The sequence below is a fragment of the Lissotriton helveticus genome, chromosome 1_1 (genome assembly GCF_964261635.1).
Source record: "Lissotriton helveticus chromosome 1_1, aLisHel1.1, whole genome shotgun sequence".
In the NCBI taxonomy this organism is placed as follows: Eukaryota; Metazoa; Chordata; class Amphibia; order Caudata; family Salamandridae; genus Lissotriton; species Lissotriton helveticus.
Genome location: NC_136057.1, coordinates 415,901,042 through 415,922,080, shown reverse-complemented (window position 1 = coordinate 415,922,080; position 21,039 = coordinate 415,901,042). Strand labels below are relative to the sequence as shown.

General features: G+C 47.1%; 1 protein-coding gene across 1 annotated transcript in view; it reads left to right on the top strand.

Annotated features, from left to right (window-relative positions):
• The window catches only part of IPO8 (importin 8), a 737,162-nt gene that overhangs the window by 670,558 nt on the left and 45,565 nt on the right, over window positions 1-21,039 (top strand). The window contains exon 24 of the mRNA XM_078673765.1: window positions 12,229-12,345. Coding sequence (XP_078529891.1) covers window positions 12,229-12,345 — 117 coding nt within the window. The remainder of the gene's footprint in view (window positions 1-12,228; window positions 12,346-21,039) is intronic.

The following is a 21,039-nucleotide window of genomic DNA, read 5'->3' as shown; positions in this document are numbered from 1 at the left end:
TCGTGTATTCTGATAACGGCCAGCCATTCTCATCTGAACTAATGAAGCACGTGTCCCTGTTGTTAGGGTACCAGTGGAAGTTCCATTGTGTACGCCATCCTGAAGCAGCCGGTCTCGTAGAGAGACATAATCAAACCTTGAAAATACGTATTGCTAAAATCTGTCAAGAGAAAGGTGTGGACTGGCTAGTAGCTCTGCCAGTCGCCCTATTTTATATGCGCATGGTCGCACATTCCAGATCAGGTCTGTCCCCGTATGAGGTCGTATTCGGCCGCCCCCCAAATATGTGGGGTACACCCAGACCCCGAAGTATTACAGATGTTTCCAGTAATATGCTGACAGATTACCTAGCTTCCTTGATGTCTGCCCTCCACTCTTGTCGTTCACAGGTTGCCGCCGCATTTCCAGACAATACCGAGGTGAAACCGCATGAAATCGTTCCAGGAAGTCAAGTTCTCGTCCGCAACTTTGATCGTTCAAGTCCGCTGGAGCCTCGCTGGAAGGAGCCGAAGTTGGTCCTCTTAACCACCCGTACTGCCGTGAAGTTGGAGGGCCGTAAGGGGTGGGTCCATCTGTCTCACGTCAAGGAATTTCATGGACTAAAACCTAAAACTTTTGCCAAGGATTGCATTTTACCTAAAGACTGCCAAAATACTATTCTCAAGGACTGTCCCGCAAATGACATTGATACCAAGCCTCCCCTGTTAGAGGAAACTCCGCAGCAGGAGTATAAAAAGAAGTTACGGTCTAGTAAAATAAGTCAGCCAGTTTAATTGTCTAAGTCCTCCCCTAGGTGAAACGGTTAGACAGGTTTCTGACATGTATGAAATAGACCCCCATAGTGAGAGAGTTAGTCAAAACTCAATCCGATGTATCGTTTTTCTAAGTTTCATATTGTTTTTAAGCTTAATGATTACCTGCACGAGTTATGCATTTCATTTATGTTTTCCAATTTCTCATGTAAATAAGTCTTCTAATGCTACAGTAGAGCACACGTTTAGTGATCTGCCTCCTCATGAACTATCTTATCGTCTTGCTATGCGAAACAATTCATTTATCCGTATGTTACATTATTCACACCAGACCAGCAATGCCACTAATTGTTGGGTGTGTGGTCGACTCCCCCCTTTCCAGACACCGAAGGGAGTTCTGCCACTGTTTCCTTATCCATTTTCACATAATGGTTCATGTGGAGCATGGTCCACGTTAACGTCATCTTCAACAGATATGTCCTTTCTGAACAGTACATGTTTTCCAGACAAGCAAGGTCTTCCCCACAGAACAGGGTTAGATCTAGAAAATGAAGTTTATAATTTGGGTAATTATTCTTCGAATTTCATGGTCCTGAATGTTCAGTCTGATCCTATTCCAGACTTACCTGCTATTTCAGTACTACCAGTCAAAGGCGAACTATGTGTCAGGAATAATGGTTCCGTACATGTAGGACATAGTGATTGTACTACTATTATCCAGTATAGTGACAGTGGGAAATCTATTTTCAAAGCTTCACGTCATTCTTATTTTATTTGTGGTCAGACCGCATATGTTCGTCTGCCCCTCGATTGGGAGGGAACCTGTTACATTGCCTTCCTATGCCACCAGTTTTTCTAGCCCCATCTGATTATCACAGAAACACGCATCTAGTACACATTAGACATAGAAGGGAGATCGAGTCCCCAATTGTCGATTACACTGAAACTGCTCTAGAACAATATACAGATTTCAATAGAGGTTTCTTCTTCTTTATAGGCCCTATCCAGAATAGTAAGTTAATACGTAGATTAACCAGAACCCTTGAAGCAGTAGTTAATGAGACTGCCTCTGCTCTAGGTAACTTAACCGAAGAGCAATCTGCTATGCGATTTGTCGTGCTCCAAAATCGTCTCGTTCTTGACGTCATACTGGCCGATAGAGGAGGAGCATGTAGAGTCATCGGATCTAGTTGCTGCATTTTTATTCCTAATAACGCGCCGTCTGTTTATTCAGCTATAACCAGACTTCATAAAATTGCCCATCAGTTACACCAGAATCCAGGCACCTGGACATGGTCCGGTTGGTTTTGGAGTATAATTTCTGCCTGGGGATGGAAAGTATTGTCATTCCTAGGTATTGCAGTAGCGATCATATTCAGTTGCTGCCTCTGTATACAATGTGGCCCTGCGATTTGCGGCATTTGTGCTACCTCTTGTATTCCTAATCCTAAGTCCCGTCCTAAATCCCGTTCCAAGACAATTCGAGACGAGCAAATGATACTGTATGAAATGATAGATGGTATCATGAATATTGATGTTTCCTGATGGAAACGTAGTGACAAGGAGGGAATGTGGAAAAGTAAATTTTGCCATGTTCTGTGTCCCTACGTGTTCCCCATCTTATGTTATGTGTGCATGATTAATATGCATATGTATTCCCCATGATCGATTAAAGACGCAATTACAGTTGTGTCCATCTCTAGTATGCCAGTTTCCAGTCCTCGTGAAAGCTACGAATATCAGGCCTATGTAAAGCTACGTTGCCACGTTTCTCAGTGTGCACGTTATTTCATTGTAAAATCCCCGTTTCTAGGCCTCAAAAGGGCCCGGACTCAGATTCAGCTCCTGTCTCCTGAACCCTCGCTGAGGAGCGATACAGCCCCCACCTGTATCCCTGACCCTTCACTTACTTCCTGCCTCACAGTGCCCGGCTCGTCCTGGCTCTGCCTGCCAGTCTGCCAAGAGTATGTTATGATTCTAGTTATCAGTCCAGCCCTCCTTCTCTGCATTCCTAAGCTACTGAATTGCATCAATAGTTTCCGTCACAGTCTAGCCTTTACGTCTCCATGTAAGAGAAATACTGTATTAATGGTCATTTAATATTCCCCAACACGTACTACATGTAGAATAATTCATGCACCAGTCTTAGAATCTGTTAGCCTTTACCCTGATAACTTTTGGATTCTATCAACATGTTCTCTAAACATCAGATACTAGATAGTGTTTAGGTACATGTCGCTCTGACTCTCCAGACTTCAGTCTCTGCTCCTAGCGCAGAAGTCATAGCCCCCAGCTTCTCCCTGGTCACACGTCATTGCCAGTTTGCGCGCACCACTAGGTTAGAGGTCCCGGCTCCTCAGGTAGCCCCCTCCATGTTTCCGCCCCGTTCATGACATATTCTGTTACGTTTACATCACATGTCTATGTATACGCCCTGTTCACGCCTCCTGTTACACCTACTTTCACCCTTATCTTTCGCGACTGTTAGAGGCCGCACCCACTGCCACGCCTACTGTATGCATTGTAATGCAATTGTTTTAGTATATATGCTTGTGCACTGTTATTAAAAGTTGCTAGCCATCTCAGATCTTCCCCGTGCAGGTTGTCCTGTTCCTGTCCTTTATGCTGTATTAAACCTGCAAACTCCTACTACCTCGAATCTTGACTCTTATTTATTGAGCTATCTGTTATTGTTATGTCCAGTCAAAAATAGAGGTATTATTTATTTATTTACCACAGAAGTGGGAGTGAGTTTGAGCGTGAATTGCGCATCTATTTGTCCTGGCAATCCTGGCACTGTGGCGTGTATTGTTGGGTTGCCGCTGAATGCACCGCCACTGCCACTGGGGGCAGGTGGTGTAAGCGCTACAGATGGGAGGGTTGGCCCTAGTGTAGATGCAGGTATTGTTGGACCGCTGCCGGTGTCAGGTGGCAGTGGGAGTGACTCTTGCGGGGGGTATGTGCTGCTTCTGCAGTAGCTGAAAGGGGGCCTGGTGGGTTATAAAGGTCATGTGGGAGTTGGGCGTATCCCGCCGCTGGTTGATTATTTGTGGTGCAATGTAAGTCTGGTGTGTCACATTCTGCATTTATGGTGGGCTGTATTGCAGTGTACATGCTGCTAGCCTGGTATGGTGGGGGCGCCGGAGGAGCAGTCGCTATAGTAGCGGCGTGTTCCTGTATATTGTCTTTAAAGATACGCCAGAGATCTAGGGTGGCCTTCCTTTTCTGTAATTTAGTGCCAGAGTATCTAGTGTCCAGGAAGGTGGTCATATGGTCGAGAACAGTTTTATCAAAAGTCCCTTCTGAGGGCCATGAAAAATTCAAACTTTTGGTCAATCTGTGAAGCTCCCTACAATGTTTTAGTATGCGTTGTTCCTGCCCACCGAATGTCTTTAGGACGTGCTGGAGGGGCGTCGCCATAATGAGATACCTGAACGTGTAAATGCAGGAATGGGCTATTAATGGGGGATGGTGTTGCCTGTGTACACCTCCCTAAAGATCTGATACGAGTTCACCTCCTACACCCTCAAGGACACGGTCATATATATCTTTTTGTAATTTGTGTTCCTGTGTAGGAGTACAGCCCGGGAACTGAAGCTGGCCGCCAAAGCAGGCGTCCGCTATTTCGGACTGGAGCGGGTTTCTGGGAAAAAGACTTGATAGTATTGTCGGGCCTTCCCAACTCTCAAGTTGTAAGATAAAATATATGTGAAAGCCAGTAGTTGTTTTATATACAGTAGAACTCAGTATCCTATTCATAGGGACACTAGCATATGTGCCCTGCACTAAGTCTTGGGGCCAGGAGGAAGTAAGTGCGGTGGGTATTTCTAAGCCTAGGGGTAATGGGCGGATATGTATGTGGATACAATCTGGTGGTGTGGGCACGGAGGTGTAGTAGGAGATACTATTATCTCTCTTTGTTGTGCTTTGAGGTCCCCGTTCGGGATGTGCGGGGGTGTGAGAATGCCGGTGCTTTTGAGAGCCTTATTTGACGGGTACGACTGTAGTCAATGCCTAATGTCTGCAAAATTGTGATCAGAACAGCACTTGTTAAGGGTGTTATGTAAATAAAGCATGAAGGGTGACCGTCAGAGAGACCCACGACGTTGTTGAGTAAATATATCGTGAGTTGGGGTGGGTTTTGCCTATTAGAGTTTTCGTTCATACCCTTCGTGAGTTAGAGCAATGAGGTCGGCTGGCAAGGGCACGCGGGGATGCGGAGTCCGCAGAGTCTGGTGAACAGTCGTGCAGTAGTGCTCTCAGGAGGGGTGTTGGGTGGTCTTGAGAATGTGGGTGAAGAAAATAGGAGTCGGAGTCAGTGGGTGTGGGAGAATGTGGAGCGTCGGAGTATGTGGGGGAGTATGAGGCTGCTGCGGATGAAGACACTGACTGGGTGGAGTGGGTGGAATCCAATGAAGATTCCTCGTCGGCGACAAGGATAGGGGAGGAGGAAGCAGACTGGTGGGGGTCACCTAGGGATTCAAGAGACTCAGACCGGGGAATAGATAAGGTGGGAGAGCTGGATGTACTTGCAGGCGTAAGTGGGTGTGGGCAGGTGGTGTCAGGAGATGGTGGGGTGAGAGATATATGTGGGAGGGTGTTGTATATGTCGGTCAAGGAAAGTGCAGATATGCGAAGTTGGGTATTGGGCGTGAAAGTGACCCCCAGGACTTCCCAGGCGTTGTCTAGGATATCTCGGAGGTCGTCAGAAAGGGGCGTTAATTCGCTAATAGTGGTATTATGGACAGCAGAAGGAGTGTCGTACACAAAATGGATGGTGCAATTGACAATATTCGGGGGGGCGTTGGACATCCCGGGTGTGGGGCGCGGTGGGGTCTACGAGGTACGGGATGCGTGATCGTGTATTGCGAGGGGTGGGGAAGGAGTCTTTGTTCACCCTTCCCTTTTGGCTAGCAGTTGCCTGGGCAAATGGTAGACAAAAAGAACAAAGAGAGTCGGCACCTACCTAGCAGGGCTGCAGTAAGTGGAGAGGGAACACCAGGATGCAACCCGGACACCAGGCACCTACCTAGCAGGGCTGCAGTAAGTGGAGAGGGAACACCAGGATGCAACCCGGACACCAGGCACCTACCTAGCAGGGCTGCAGTAAGTGGAGAGGGGACACAAGAATGCAACCCGGACACCAGGGAAATGGCAGGCCAGGCGCTCAGGTGATGCGTGCAGAAGCGGGGATCACCAAGAGGCAGGTTTGGGGCCAGGGCAAATCCGGTGAAGGCAAATATGCCCTGCGTTAATAGAATGCACAAGAGCCAAGACAGAAGCACAACAGGCAATATAGCAAGGCAGCAGACGAGGGAACAAGGCACACGAAAAACACATATCAAACAGGACATATTAGTGTCAAATGAATAATAATACAATACATAGGATGCATCTGTAAAAAAAAAAATGCAAAGTACGGTAGACAGACCTAGATATTAAATCTCACTAAAAAAGAAAACCCAGGGAATGGGCGCGCAGCAGCGCACTGTGGAAATAATCTTAGATCAAAACCTGGGAGAGGCGTGACCAGAAATGTATGACCTAGGAGGAAAAGGTGGGCACAGGAAAAAGGGTAGCAGCATACCTCAGTAGTGTATCGAGGGGGGGGGGTAGCATCATTTCCGTGTAGTGTGTCCGAGGGATGGGGGGGGTCGCGGACGTGGGCAAGAGAATGGAGCAAAAGGGCTGTCGATCGAGTGGCAGCGAAGCCTCGGGGGAAATGGAGGGAGGAGTCTGAAATAGACCACAAGCACTTCCTCGTGTGCCAGGTAGCGGCACCTCGTGTGACGGCGCAGCTGTGCCAGCTCCGCCGGAGAGCGGTGGCGGGCGAACGGGGAGGGGGGGGGGGGGGGCATCTGCAGAGACTACAAGTTACCTCCTCTCCTGGGGACGGCGAAGAATGTAGTGAAAAAAGAAGCGACACCCAGACGGGGAGAGAGAGAGGAAAAGAGAATGAATATGGAACGAGAGAATAAAAGGTAAATATATATGTATTGTATGGTGTCACACCCAGTCCTTGCAAGATGATCTCTATGAAGGAGGAGATGAAAACAGGGGAAGATGTGAAGGAACGAGATCCAAGGGCACAGAACTGAGAAAGGGAGGGGAGGGTGGGCCCATGTGTGTGACAGCACAGGCAGGACGCAAGTGGCAGAAGGCAGAGAGAGAACCGTAGCCATCACAGGCAGGACGCAAGTGGCAGAAGGCAGAGAGAGAACCGTAGCCCAGTGTAGCAAGATACAGTGGAACAGCACTGTAGACAAATTAGTGCAAGCGAAGTGTGGAGGGCACTGAAACCCCGTAATACAACGCAGGAGAAACACACATCAGTGAATGAACTATGGGACCATAACCCATAATAGAAAGAAAAGGCCTTAGCGCCCATGCGCCAGAGAGAGGAAATCCACCTCTCCTACAAACCAGGGGGGGGCTCAAACCCCCCCACCCATACAAACCAGGGGGGGGGACTCAAACCCCTCCTCCCATACAAACCAGGGGGGGGACTCAAACCCCTCCTCCCATACAAACCGGGGGGGGGGACTCAAACCCCTCCTCCAATACAAACCGGGGGTACCCTAGGACGCACCTCCGGACTAAGCCATAGAGAAAATACTAAAAACTCAAGACTTACAAACCCAGTATGAACCACAAAACCTCGAACCAGCCAACCGATAGTACCCGGAGAGATAGAGAGAGAGGGCTAATCCTGGCCAGACAGACTGCTACAGCGAGTCGGGAGCCAGCCAGAAAGGCCCCAGAGACCCCGCCTCACAATCAGACACCAAGGGCAATTCAAGGAAAAACAAAAATGTCCTTGGCTTACCCCGCGGTGGTCAGCAGAGGAGACAGGACTCTTTGGGACAATCCGTTGGGGAACTCCAGATCCACCGCAGGCAAGAGCAGTCGTGGCAGGAGGACGTGGTCGCCAGCTGACAAAGGGAGATATCTCGCCCCTTGATTAGTTGTCACCTGTGGTCACGAGCTGCCAAAGTATCGCTTCACTGAGAACCAAGGAAGAAAGATGTGAGACACCGAGGAGTCATGTTGAAGTGGCACTTTTATTTGTTAAGTTAAAACACACCAATAAATGCATATCATTTCTCTATCTAAGCAAAAGGCCATTAAGGAGCCTGACTTCACTCCGTCAGGATTAAAGCCACATGATTATTTCTATAATACTGAAAAGGTTATAAAACAGATCTGAATAAAACAGGCGTGAATAATGGACAACTGGAAAATGACGCAATTGGAACCAGTCAAAGAATCAAAAAAAGGTACAAACACACAATGAAATTCTACTGCCTAGAGGCAAACCATTCTAAAGTAAAAATAAGCATTTAATATATATATATATTATCTATATTCTAAGAGGCCTTAAAAATGCAAGGAAATGGGTGGAGATGAAAATACTGCGACCAGTCAGAGAGAGAGAGCTAAAAGGCAAAAAGGTTATCTGGATTGGGAGTTACAACCTGAGAGATAGGCGTGATGTCCCAAGTCAGATAAGAATGGCCGGCCGGGAGGACGACGCTGTGCAGAGCACTCGTCGAAGTGTCCTGCCCTCTAGGCGGAGTGTCGGGCCTGTTATACCTATTCTGATAAAAAAATTGTCAGACCGCACTGACGTAGGTAATGGCGCAGGTGCTTGGCCGCACGCCTACAGCGCGACCAAACGCCTACAGTGGTGGTGCTAAAGTCCTGAGAACATCGAAGTGGCAGGCCAGGATGTCAGGTGTTTGGGCGGGTGGTCTATTGTGCCTGACCGCAGTACATAAACAAAGGATATACGAAGCGTACCTGTCTCTAAAAATACATGTGGGACCGCAACTTAAGGGCAGGCGTTGCCATCGCAGGGCGCTGCTGCGGTCTCATCTGCGAGGCTTGGAACATTGTATATGTAAAAAATGAAGCGAACAATACTTGTGAAATGTCAAGGGCGTACCAGCTGGGCCCCCGTGTGTGGGTGTGAAGGGCCTGCACTTGTAACTGTGGAAAGTTTCTGTGGTTCTGTGGTAGCCTAAGCTATATCGCTGTGTTGTGCACAAAAAGAAATGTATTTTCATGAGCATCGGGCCTAGTAGATTATATCGTAAAAAGTACCTTGAGGCAGTGGGCTTTGGCTTAGGCCTGTACACAGGGATTCACTGGGGGGGGGGGGAGGGGAGAGGGGGGTTATGTATGTGCTACTCCTGGCTGACTGGGCATGGTGGGGATGGTCAAGCCACCTCTGGACATTAAAACCCTCCAACAAGCGACATTATCTATCTTGGCCTCCAGGGACATCGGAGTGTGTTCAATAGCTGCCAGGACAATGTCTTGCTTGTCTTCCAATGACGTAGAGCAGTCAGGATGTTCCGGCAATGAAGTGTCCATGGCTGGCACAGTATGGGCTGATGACGGACGTGACGGTGTGCCCTGGGCAGCAGAGGTAGTCGCTGCACATGGGCATTAAGGAGCAGTTCATGTGAGAGCTATATCTGGCAACCAGGCCCAGGACCAGTCTGTCCCCGGGCAGCTAGAAATCCCAGCATAGCAGTGTATTCAGGGGAGCAGCAATGTGTCTACGTCTAGGGGAGGCTCAGACGTCAGGCATGGTGTCAAATGCAGAAGGGTGACAGGTGCTGTTCTGAAAATGGTGGCAGGCAGCCGCAGCGACGTCTAATCCAGCCCCCGACCACACGGCCCCATATTGCTCATGCTGCGGACAGGTAGGGGCGGCTTAAAGCAGCAGGAGAGGGCCCAAGTGAGGTGTTGCTGCCAGTAAGCGGGAGGTGCTGCAATACGCGGGGACGCCACTCAGGTAGGGTACCAACAGAGGCGCCGGCTAGAACGCCCACAGCAGACCCAGGCACAGCAGCCGCTCGCAACCCGGCTCCATGCAGTATAGATCGCTGCTGGGGTCCCTATAAATCTCCAGCTCTAGGATGTTTTATTTGCTAATGTGGGGTAGTTGTGCGAAGCCTCTATTGAACATGTCTGCTATCTTGGCCTTGCTAGCCACGCCCCCATCTAACCTCCGACCTCTTAGGCTAACAAAACCCTACCAGCTGTGCATCATTTCTGACCTACTCTGGCAAGGTTTCATTTGCGAGGGAGAAGAGAGAGGACAACCCTACTGCTTGCCTTTCTCTTTAATAAGGCGGTCTGATAACACTGTTTACCCTAAACTGCGCCTGAGGTGCAGCGCATAGGGCCGCCACTTAGTGCAAGAAACGGGGGCCTATGTTCATCTTCCAGAGTACTTGCATGACCAATGAATCATGTCAAAGGGATTTTTAAATCTATAAGAACTATTGCAACTGCAGGGGAAATATTTATCGTCCTGGTCAATGTTACCTGGACACAGTGCAGGCAAAATCTTGTGCTTCGGTTAGGCCTGAATCCATTTTGCGCCTCATGGACCAGTGCACAGATCACCTTGGTCAGACGAGAGGCCAGAATTTTAGCAAGCAATTTGAGCTTCACATTATGCTGGGAAATAGGTTGGTAAGAGGCACAGTTATGTGAGGTTTTAGAGGATAATAGTTATGGGGCACATTTACAATACAACTCTCTGGTAAATGTGGCTGCTATCTGTAATGGGACACTTATTATCATCAGTGTATATTGAGGAAATAAATCTAGCTGAAGCACCTCTGTTTGCCAGCCAGTATATTTGCTTTCCTGCCTTATTACCTATCTCCTATACTAGCTACCGGATTATTGTCAATGCTGATTTATCTGTAGCCATTAATTTCTGACTTCATGTCAGCTGGACCAGGGAACGCTGACCACGTTCTACCTCCTCACTCAGCATGGGGATTAAGTCCTCCAATCTAGCGAAGTCCCCAATCCTGTCCCACTCACTCCTCTTCACAAAGGAAAAGGCACACCCCTCAGATGACAGCCATGAGCGCTCTCACACAGTGGCTGAGGGGGCACAGACAGAGCAGTAAGTGCAAAACAACTTAGTATTCACTTCACAAAGATGATCTGTCAATGTCTCTTCTCATAGCCACCACATGTTAAGACACCAGAAGCCCATGGGCCCTGATTTAGGGCGACCCAACATAACCTCCAGAGCATGATCCAACAGACATCTGGGCTGTATTTAGGCCACCCCGGACAGTTCCGAACTGTATTGCTGTGGCTAACAATTTGTTGAGACCGAAAGCCTACTGATAGGGGACCCAGAATTATGTGTGTTTTACTTTTCAGGTGTGTTACACCGATGCCAAACATCCCCATTTCTCAAGGCAGTGCCCAAGTATGTAGGATAATTAGTCTGGGTGTACTGGAGGGGAAATCAACGTCTAAGGTCTGATGCGGCCCAGCATTAAATTCGCCCCTAACAACCACCCTACCCAATGAGGTAGGAAGGACTGCGTGCACCATATCATCAATATGGTATTAACTAGGGTGGAACATACACACTACAACGGGTTCAAGGGTGGCCCATCCAGCGTACCTTCAGCCACACCGCTAACAAACCCAGCATGGTACACTCTACTATGGATGTATGATGCAACCACACATTCCATTGTTATGCATTCCTTTGCAACGCAGCCTTAACAGCGCAAAAGCCGTTACCACGCATAACCTTCAACACGCATGTTTTTACAATGATTATGGCTTTACTACGCATGCCTTTACCAAAAATGTTATTGTTAAAGCATGAATGGTAATGGCATATGGGTGGTAAAGGTTTTACAAGTAAATATAAGTATTTTACAGGTAAGTATAAACCCTTTTCTCCTACAATGTAATGGCCCCATAGATCAACTAAAAAGCTAATCTGCTCATTTGCATTCATTTTTAGATGTACCGGATTGTATTTTGGTGTTTTTTGTGTGGCCTGTGAATTTGACCACTGTGATTTTCCCTCTTTCTAAGATCACTGTTCCTTTAGATCTTTTAATAGATGTATATTTATAATGTGATGTCTAAAATTCCTTGATAAATATTCCGCTTCTTTAACATCATTGCTATCTTATAAGTCATTGTCTAGAAACAAAAATTTCCTTTGATTGTTCATCCGCCTAATGTTTGCAATAGCATGGTATACGGTCCCATTAGTTTGTGATGGTTTGTAGAAATGAAAACAGTTGAAAACCTGTTTATAGTTTACCGGCATTTTTCATAGTGGTTATGTTTGAGCACTGTCTCAGATTAACGGCAACAGTCAAGTGTGTTCTTCATGTTGTTGGCTACGTTGAAAATTCGGAGCACAGACGTGTATTCTTCATTAAAGTGATACATAGGCAGAACAAAACCCATATGTGCTCATTGAGCTTACTTGGATATCTAGGTTTTCATTTTTGGGTTTTAAGCTGGTGTGTTTTTAAGTAAAATAGGATTTTTAAATGCAAGGTAGTGCATTTTCCAGTAGATAAGGGTATTGAGTCCTCACCTAATCAAAAGTAGTGATTTGTTTCAAATGTGTATAATGAAACAAAATAATTTAATCATTGTCCTCCTCCTTTTTCGTCAATAGCGGTGCAGAGCCGGGATGCAGGTTGGTACCACTCGCTTACGACACCTTTGAGTACAGATCAGAAGAAACAGCTTCAAGAAATTTACACGCTTGCAGAGCAGAGGAGAAGCAATGCAGGTTTGTGATTTCTTAGTGGGGAAACAGCTCTGACCCAGTTGCACGTTTTCTTCATCTACCCTCCAAAGCTTTAATATTTTGTCCATCAACAAGGTTGGGTCACAACTGCCTGCTTCCCCTTTAGTTCAAGAAAATACTTTTTCTACCATTTATTCATTATCAACTTAAATATAAAAATGCTGCTTCTATTAAATATCTGGAAAAGGGGACACTTAACTGAAAAGTAAACAATTACTTTGACTCTTGCGCGAGTCGTAAAATAATTTTCTAGGTGATTGTTTTCAGCCATTATTTTAATAGTGCCTTCTGCTCTGTATACAAAGGTTAGAAATATGAGGAACTCTTAATGTGGCAAAAGAAAATGTAACTTGCCTGTAAGACTAAGTCTATAGGGTAGTGCTGAGACGTCACTTCCTGGCCCTTTGGCAAGGTGGTGAGCATCTGTGGATCCTTTTTTCTCTGTCCTTGGTGCACTCTGAGGTGAGGGTTTTTAAAGGTGTGTAGGAGTTTGAGATACCTTAATGGCCCTTGGGCAAGGCAGGGACTTATTTGGAATGTTCTTCAAGGCATAAGGGAGAGATTGAGGAGAAGTCAAAGATAGGGGAGTTTCTACACATCCACTTAAGAAGTTGATAAGGGTAGGGAGAACTTGTTAACATTCCATTGCTGGACAGAGGGGAAGGGGACTTATACGTCCCGCCCTGGCCCAGGCACAGATTTGGAGAGGTAAAGGTGCAGTATACACAAAATGTTTCCTTTTTTTCCCTTGGAGAACCTGGGTGGTGCTTTTTTCACCTCTCTATTCTCTATTCCTCAGTTCAGGGCAGGTTACAGGGGTTGAGTTTAAAGCCCTTTTTCAGAGCCCCCCACGCTCCACTCTGCAATCATTGATCAAGGAAGCGGTGGGGAAAAAGTGGAGGCCTTTTAGTCTGGCCAGTTTTATACAGTGCATTAGCAGGTCTTCCCCTGTGTTGTAGGTGTTTTCTCCCTCCGTTGATAACCCATATTGAGAGATGTTATTTTTATTCGGATGGTTTATTAAACATTATACATTTCCCCCAAAATGCTTTACTATGTTTTTTGTTAGAGTAACACAGCCCTTAAAATTTGTTTCTCCATAATTGTTTGTGAATATCTGATATATACTTCTAGTCACAGATTCCTTACCTTCGAATATTCCCTAGGTGTCAGACTGGATCTGGAGATTTCAAGCAGTACTCCTTCACGTCCCTAGATGGCAAAGTTCGGTCGGCGCCAGATGTGACATGCACAGTGCCTATCTAGGTGCCACCCCAGCGCTCTGACATCAGCTCTTTTCTTTCTACGCCAGTCAGCGCAGATCCAAGAGAGTTGCACGCAGTCAATTTTTGACTAACCTTTTCTTGACTTTTTGTTGATATCTTATCGAGATTTTTCTTCTCCTGGTGTACTAGGGATGTCCCCTAAGACACCTGCTGGTTTCAAACCATGTGTAACCTGACACATTCAGATGTCTGTGACAGACAACACTTGGTTTATCTTTGGTGCTTGGAGAGGGACCACAATCAAGACTTGTGAGAACTGCAGACCATGCACCAGAAGGTGCTGAAGAAATGTTCCCTCAAACTCCTCGCCACCTGACATCTGACGACCCCATGACGGTCACGATTCTGATCATGTGTTAGGTCCTGGTACTGCTCGCACAGCTGCGCCTAACGATTCTCATCTCAATCCAAGCCATTCGGTAAGTCACGGAAGAAGTCGAAGAGATCTTGACTTCTCTGCACCAGTCCAAGTTTTCAGACGAGGCACAAGAGCATCTTCACTCTAGTCGTCTCCCCTCTGCGGAGCCGGTCCCAGGGTCTGCCATGTGCCTCTCTGATTTTCCTGGAGCTACCCCTGCCCAATTCAGAGTTTTATGAGACTGCACCTCATATTTGTGGGGTCTGAAACCTATGGAGTGCCTTCCGACCCGATGGATTTGGGAAGGGCCTCCACTGGATTCCCACCAGTAGGTTTGCTCTTGGCGCCAGGTGGGCCCCTTGGATTCGGTGCTGGATCCAGAGCGGCATGGATGGCGAAATCGCGACCTTCCCCAGCACCCGCTCCAGTACCAACGCTCTTTGCGGCGCAATCCCCATCATCATACCTGACTCTGACACGAAGTCAGTCAGTCGTTTTCCGACACCTATTGGGACCTTGCCTTCCATATTGGAGCCAATGCCTTCTTCATTTGGCAGGCCTCGAGAGGGTGTTGAATGGGAGGGCTCTATTGACCCTTATGGATACCAGCATCCCATTGATGACAGTGGACAACTGGTATGAACAACTGGCAGTTGACAGTGGGTTAGACACCTCACCGGTCACTGGCTTGGTCTTTCCTCCTACCGTGGCTATGGGGGAGGGAGCCTCCTTTGCAGTGGTGTTGAGGACGGCGGCTGAGGTCTTGGACCTTTATTTGCCCTCGGCGGCAGTCAAGACAAACAAGTCCTGCACAGGGGCTCCTATGCACAGGACAATTACCCACTGTCATTTCTCCGCTCTTGGGGACTCCAGTTTCCTCACACAGCACCTCACTCTGGAGAGCTTGGTTGTCCAAGCCTTCACTTCCCGAGTCAACCGTGGTGCGTTCTCTACTACTCCACCAGATAGGGAATCCAAGAGGATGCATATTTTCGGTAAGAAAATATTCTCTTCCACCAGCCCAGCACTGCAGTCAGTGAATAGGGCTTGCCTCTTGGGCCGATCCGCCCATATGATCTGAGATCCTGTTGCGCAAGTGCTGCCCATGGTCTCTGAGGCGGCTTGACCCATACTGTCACAGGAAATTGCAGATGGCAGGGATGTAGCAAAGTTCACCATCATGGACCTGATACGGCCGACTTGCTGGGAAGAGCAATTTCATCATTGGTGGCCCTTAGGCGCCACACCTGTCTGAGAACCAAGGATTTTCAGGGGATATACAAGCTTCACTAATGGACATGCCCTTTGATGGCTCTCGACTTTTTGGTGAGAAGGTTGGCTCAGCACTGGAGCCTTTTTACGGCCAGGCCCTTGGGCTTATCCACGGCGCTTTGCCAACCCCAGTCTGCCTTAGCGCCTTACATGACTGTGGAAGGGACTCCCAGCTGTGTTTCATTCCCAGCCTTTTCGTGGCCCATGACGCATTTTCCACAGACTTTGTAGGGCCACTAGCCAGAGATCGGCCCAGTCCACCACTCCTCCGGAAGCTGTAGCCTCAAAACCCCTTTAATTTACCCTCATACCAACATCCAGTGGGGCCACAATACGCATCACCTGTACCACTGGAAGTTGATAACATCCATCAAGTGGGTTTTACAAATAGTCCACAGGGGCTATTCCATCTCCTTTCTAGATACCCCTCCAGCAATGCCACACACTTATGACTGGCTGACTTGGACCATCACTCCATCGAGAGGGTGCCAGCCTAAAAAGTAGGTCGAGGTTGCTGCTCCTCCTACTTTATGGTGCCCAAGAAAGACACAGGACTTTGTACTATCCTAGGCCTCAGCCATCTTAGCTTCTTCCTGAGAAAGGAAAAGTACAAGATGCTCATCCTAGCTCAGGACCGGCCTGTCTGCCCTAGACCCTGGAGACTGGATAGTGGTTTTGGACCTGTAGGACTTTACCTGTGGTTCACAGCCACCAGGAGCACTTTCAGTTTGCTGTGCTCCGCTTTGGCCTTACAAGCGCCCCTCAGGTGTTCACCAATGTAATGGCAGAGGTTGCAGCACATCCGAAGCGGTTGAGGGTTCCAGTCTTTTCCTACCTCGAAGATTGGCAATTGAAGAAGGGCACGCCTCAGGCAGTCATTTCCCACCTTCAGACTACGGCACAAACCTCCTGCACTCGCTGGGATTCACTAGCAACATGCCGAAGTCACAACTGACTCCCTCTCAGACGCTCCCTTCCAAAGGTTGTGACGGCCTACCTTTTAGGCCAAAATATCACCTTGTCTAAATTTTTTGCTCCGCCTCATCCTTCTAAAGAACAGGCAAGACTCCACTGTCTGGACCCACCACCTGGATTGTTGTCATTCAACCTTGACTGCACAAGAGTTCTGGGTGGATGATCAACTCTTCGTAGGGTATATAAGAGCCTAGAAATGGAATGCCGTGCAGAAACAGACCATCTCAAGATGGATAGTGCTCTACATAAACATCTGCTGCACGTTGGCCAATAAGCAATCTCCTTAGGGCTTGCATGCTCATTCCACCAAAGCCAAGGCTTCGACCCCTGCGTTAGCTTCTTGAGTCCCTGTTGTGAACATGAACATTTGTCAGGCAGCAATGTGCAAATTTCCGGACATGTTTACTGCCTGTTCTGTCCTGCAGGAGTTTGTTCTAAAAATTTGTTTTGCAGACCCACATCCGGGAAGGTATTGTTGGGTATCTATTCTAGGGTAAAGAGTCTGCAACTAGAAGACTTTATTAGATGAACGAGTTACTTACCATCAGTAACGCATTATCTGGTAGAGATTCTATCTAGCCGTAAATTCCTTACCAACCCTCCTGTCCAACCCACTCTATGAACTGATTTCAGTTTAAGGGTCCCCCTTCTAAGGGCCTTAGAAATGCACACCAGTTTGTCAGTGCTCCTCGAGGCTCTGTGCTGCTGGCCTGAACAGTTTTGAAAAGAAACTTGATGCCAGCACACTTGGGTGGCTTTGCATAGGCACCATGCCTGTCACTCTGGTGCGGCCGACACATAGCCAAACGACGCCACAGGGGTACTGCTCGAAAACCTCCCGATCCAGTGTGACGCCTGGAGAGCATTCAATGGTAAGGAATCTGCAGCTAAAAGCGTCTCTACCAGATAAGGCATTGCAAAAGGTAAGTAACTTGTTCTTCTTGACGCTTTGCAGACAAATGCTTGGGAAACAGTGTTGCTATCCTCAATACACAAATAGCCTATTTGTATATTTTTATATCTGTCCCATTGTTTAAAACCACTGGGAGAGATTACAAAATGCTGTAAGTGTGCTACAGTAGGTCCCTTAGACTACTTTAATTTCTTGTATTTGATGGAACAAGAGTAGGCCTCTCATGAAGTCTTTGTAAGCTGACTTTTAATGACACCAGGTAAAAGCAAGGGCCTGCAGTATTATTTTAATGTTTTCTTTTTTTCTAGTGGATAATTTGTTTCTCAGAGCCATTAAATCAAATCTTAGCAATCTCTTGAGGCATCAGATTGGCAAACTGCACCGCCATGCATCTGGATCATTTCTCTGCACGGGTTAGCCAACATTAGGCAGTGTAGTCAGAAAGACACCTATGAAGAGTCCTTTGCAAGCCTGTTTCACGATACCAGATTTATGTGGCTCGAGGCCATATTTGGGTCTGATGTAGAGCCTATTTAGATGTACCAGGATGCTCCACACAATGAGGATTTTGAAAAGCAGGCAGATCATTTTCCCTCATTATTCTGATGTAAGTCTTTACTTCCATCTTCAAAATACCAGTGCCCTGGACAGCCTTGCCCGGGTTGCTGAGGAATCCCCTCATGGCCCACCTACAAAAAAAAGTGCTTCTTTTGCCAATGTACTCTGGTGAGCTGAAGAAGTTTTGGAGTCACTGCTCGCTAATGAGAAGATAAAAGCTAATTTGCTTAAAAAAATATGAGGCAATCAACTGAAGAGCCCCCTTAAAGATGCCCCTGTGAATCCTATTCTGGCAACTGGTCCAAATAATGTTTAGCTCCTGTGGTTGGCCATTAAATTGCGTGGCATCACAGGCCAGCTCTTACTGACTGCCAGTTCATGATGCTTTAATCCTCACTGGTCAATCTGATGGTGCAGGCTTCTTCCTGCAAGGTAAACCCTAATGCCTTTCCTCCTGTTTCCCTGCACAGGAAGTCGAAGCGGATCAGTCTCATGGTCAAGCACACATCTTTTCTAAAGGCAATCTGGCATTGCAGCGCTTAAACACCATTTGTCTTCTGACTTGGTACTGCATTGCGCAAGAGGTTTTGCCCTTTGCTCCGTAGGACTTAAGCATACTTTTTAAAAAAAATTTAAGGCTTTATCTTTGTTCTGGCCTGAATTTTACACATTTGGATGTCCGTGCTATAGGAACGTGTTTTCATCATTCTCTGGCATGCGTAACTGTATTCAATAGCATTTTCAGGAGACTTCTGAGTGCCCCATAATGGACGTGCATTTTAATGGCACCTGACTGTTTAAACAGAGCAGAGCAACACTCCTGGAAGTTTCTGGGCTACTGTAAGTTTTAGCTTTCTGAGCAGTTGTTGCAATCCATACTACTTCGGAACACAAACAAAGTGATGGATTGAATGGTTGAATTAATTTCAGCCGCTGGTAAATACTCAGTCACATCCCAGTCAGTCTTTTTTAGCCCACCATGCTGCCTTACATTGGACCCAGCCATATGTAAATCCGTCTTAGTCCTTCTCCTATAGGAACAGTCCAGTTTAAACTGCCAAGCAGGGTCCTCTCTGAACCAGAACAGAAGCAACTCAAGACTGGTTTCAGCCTAATTGGGCCATATCCTTCTGGTGCAGCTTGGTTCTAGTGGCACAGTGACCACGGGACACAGATCTGAACAAACCTGTCACACATAGGGCATTGCATTGAGGAATGCAAACAGTGATTGTTAGACCTGCCATCTTTTGGCGTGTTTTCCCTGTGTTTTTGTCTTCTGACCTTCTGTTTTTGACGGTATGCTGGACTTAATTTTTGCTGGTTTAGTGTCTCTGCGCACTTCTTCACTGCTATTCATTGCTAAATCGCAAGTGCTCCTACTGTAAATTGTGTTATGATTGCGATCCATGATTAGTATATTTGATTTACTAGTAAGTCCCTAGTGCATGTGCCCAGTGCCTGTAAATCAAATGCTACTAGTGGGCATGCAGCACTGGTTGTGCCACCCACACAAGTAGCCTTTCAAAGTTGTTTCAGACCTCCCACTGCAGTGTCTGCATGCTGTTTTTACTGCCATGTCGACCTGGCAAGTGCACCCACTTGCCAGGTCCTACATTTCCTTTTTCTTATATGTAAGTCACCCATAAAGTAGGCCCCAGGTACCCCCAAGGGCAGGATGCAGTGTATGTGAAAGATGGGACAATAGTGGTGTGTTACATGTCCTGATAATGAAATACTATGCATTTCATTGTTCACTATTGAAAGTCTGTCTGAACCATAGGTGAGCTGCATTGTAACATCTTACAAGTGGAACTTTCCATTAGGACAAGATAGAGAAATGGAGTTTAGGCAATCTGAACTCAGAATTTAATAACACATCTTTTAATAAAGGTGGTTTTTAAATTGTGTGTTTGAAAATGGCACTTTTAGAAAGTGGCCATTTTCTTACTTAAACATCATTTGTGCCTCTTCCTGTTTGTGGATTCCCTAGTCTACTTTTGGAGTGACAGGAGCTGGGATGTGCAGTCACTGTAGATAGTGACAAGGGGAGGGGGTCAGGGGGGAAGGGTTGAGGTGCTTATTGCCTTTCCTGGGTGACTCATAGCCAGGCTGAATAGACCTTTCTGCATTTAGAGTGGTGGGAGGAATTTTCACCAGCACCTATATGGGCTGTCTTCTCAGCACAATGCTGTGTCCACCTCTTGTAGCAAAGCTGGATGTGGTATTGGGATGGTGTTCTTGGGTAGGGTAGGTAGAACGTGGGTATGGAAGGGGCATTGTATGATGTGTGGAGATTCTAGTGTGGACCATTAAACAGCGGTTGCAGTCATCGCCAGATGCTGGTGCCACTCCATTTGGATGTACATGATTTTCATCAATAAAAGAAGTAACTACTTACCGGTGTGTACTTATGTCTTTTCCACAATGGTGACGAGGATGGGATGGAGCAGCACCGGAGGTCTCTGGATGGAGGAACCAGGGTGTTGATTGCGATGTGGTAGAAGTGCTGTCAGCAATGTAATTCTTCCAAGCTGGTAGAGCTGTGCATCGGCGGCTGCCCTGCTGGTCAGGGGTTCAAGCCTGAACCAGAAAATTGGCAGTGTGTTAGCGGGGGTGACGGCATCTTCTGGTGGCTATTGGCATTGGGGAGGCGATCTCCGAGCTGCACTAGTGTTTCTGTGACATCAGAGGTGCCATATTTGAGTCCAAGTTTGGTTCCCGTGGCAGCATTGCTGGCATGCGGTAGTTACCTGATATTTCCATGAGAGTTTGCCCATATTGGAATGAGCTAAGTGTTACCACTCCAATGTTGGTGGTGACGTCGGACCGATATGTCCGTATGCTGCATGTTGGCCATATTGGAAGTATTCCATGGGTAGTCTTCCAGTGTGTTGGACGATGGACCATGATCCAGCATTACGTGCTGGATTATCTTTAGGTGTAACGATTAATGAATCAACTGAAGTGGAAGCCTTTACTTTGAGCTGAGCTGCAGTGTGGCTTGAAGACCCTGCTCATCATTTCCCACGGAGATGGGCACACCTTTGAATATACCAGGTACTCTATACTTGCTTTTTAAGAAGAGTGTTTAGGCCAGTTCTTTGCGGTGATTGGCATACCATCCTTGAGCCTTGAGTCTTGTGGGGGAATACTTGAGGCCAGTTGCTTACAGTGATTGGCACACCATTCTTTCTGTGAGAAGAAGGCGGGTTATCATATGGTATTTTTTTATCTTTGGGACTGTAGCAAGCATTCAGCTACCACTGTTTTCTTGGGGCAGAATTGGGTGAGCCTCCTGCACCTTTGGGACTTAT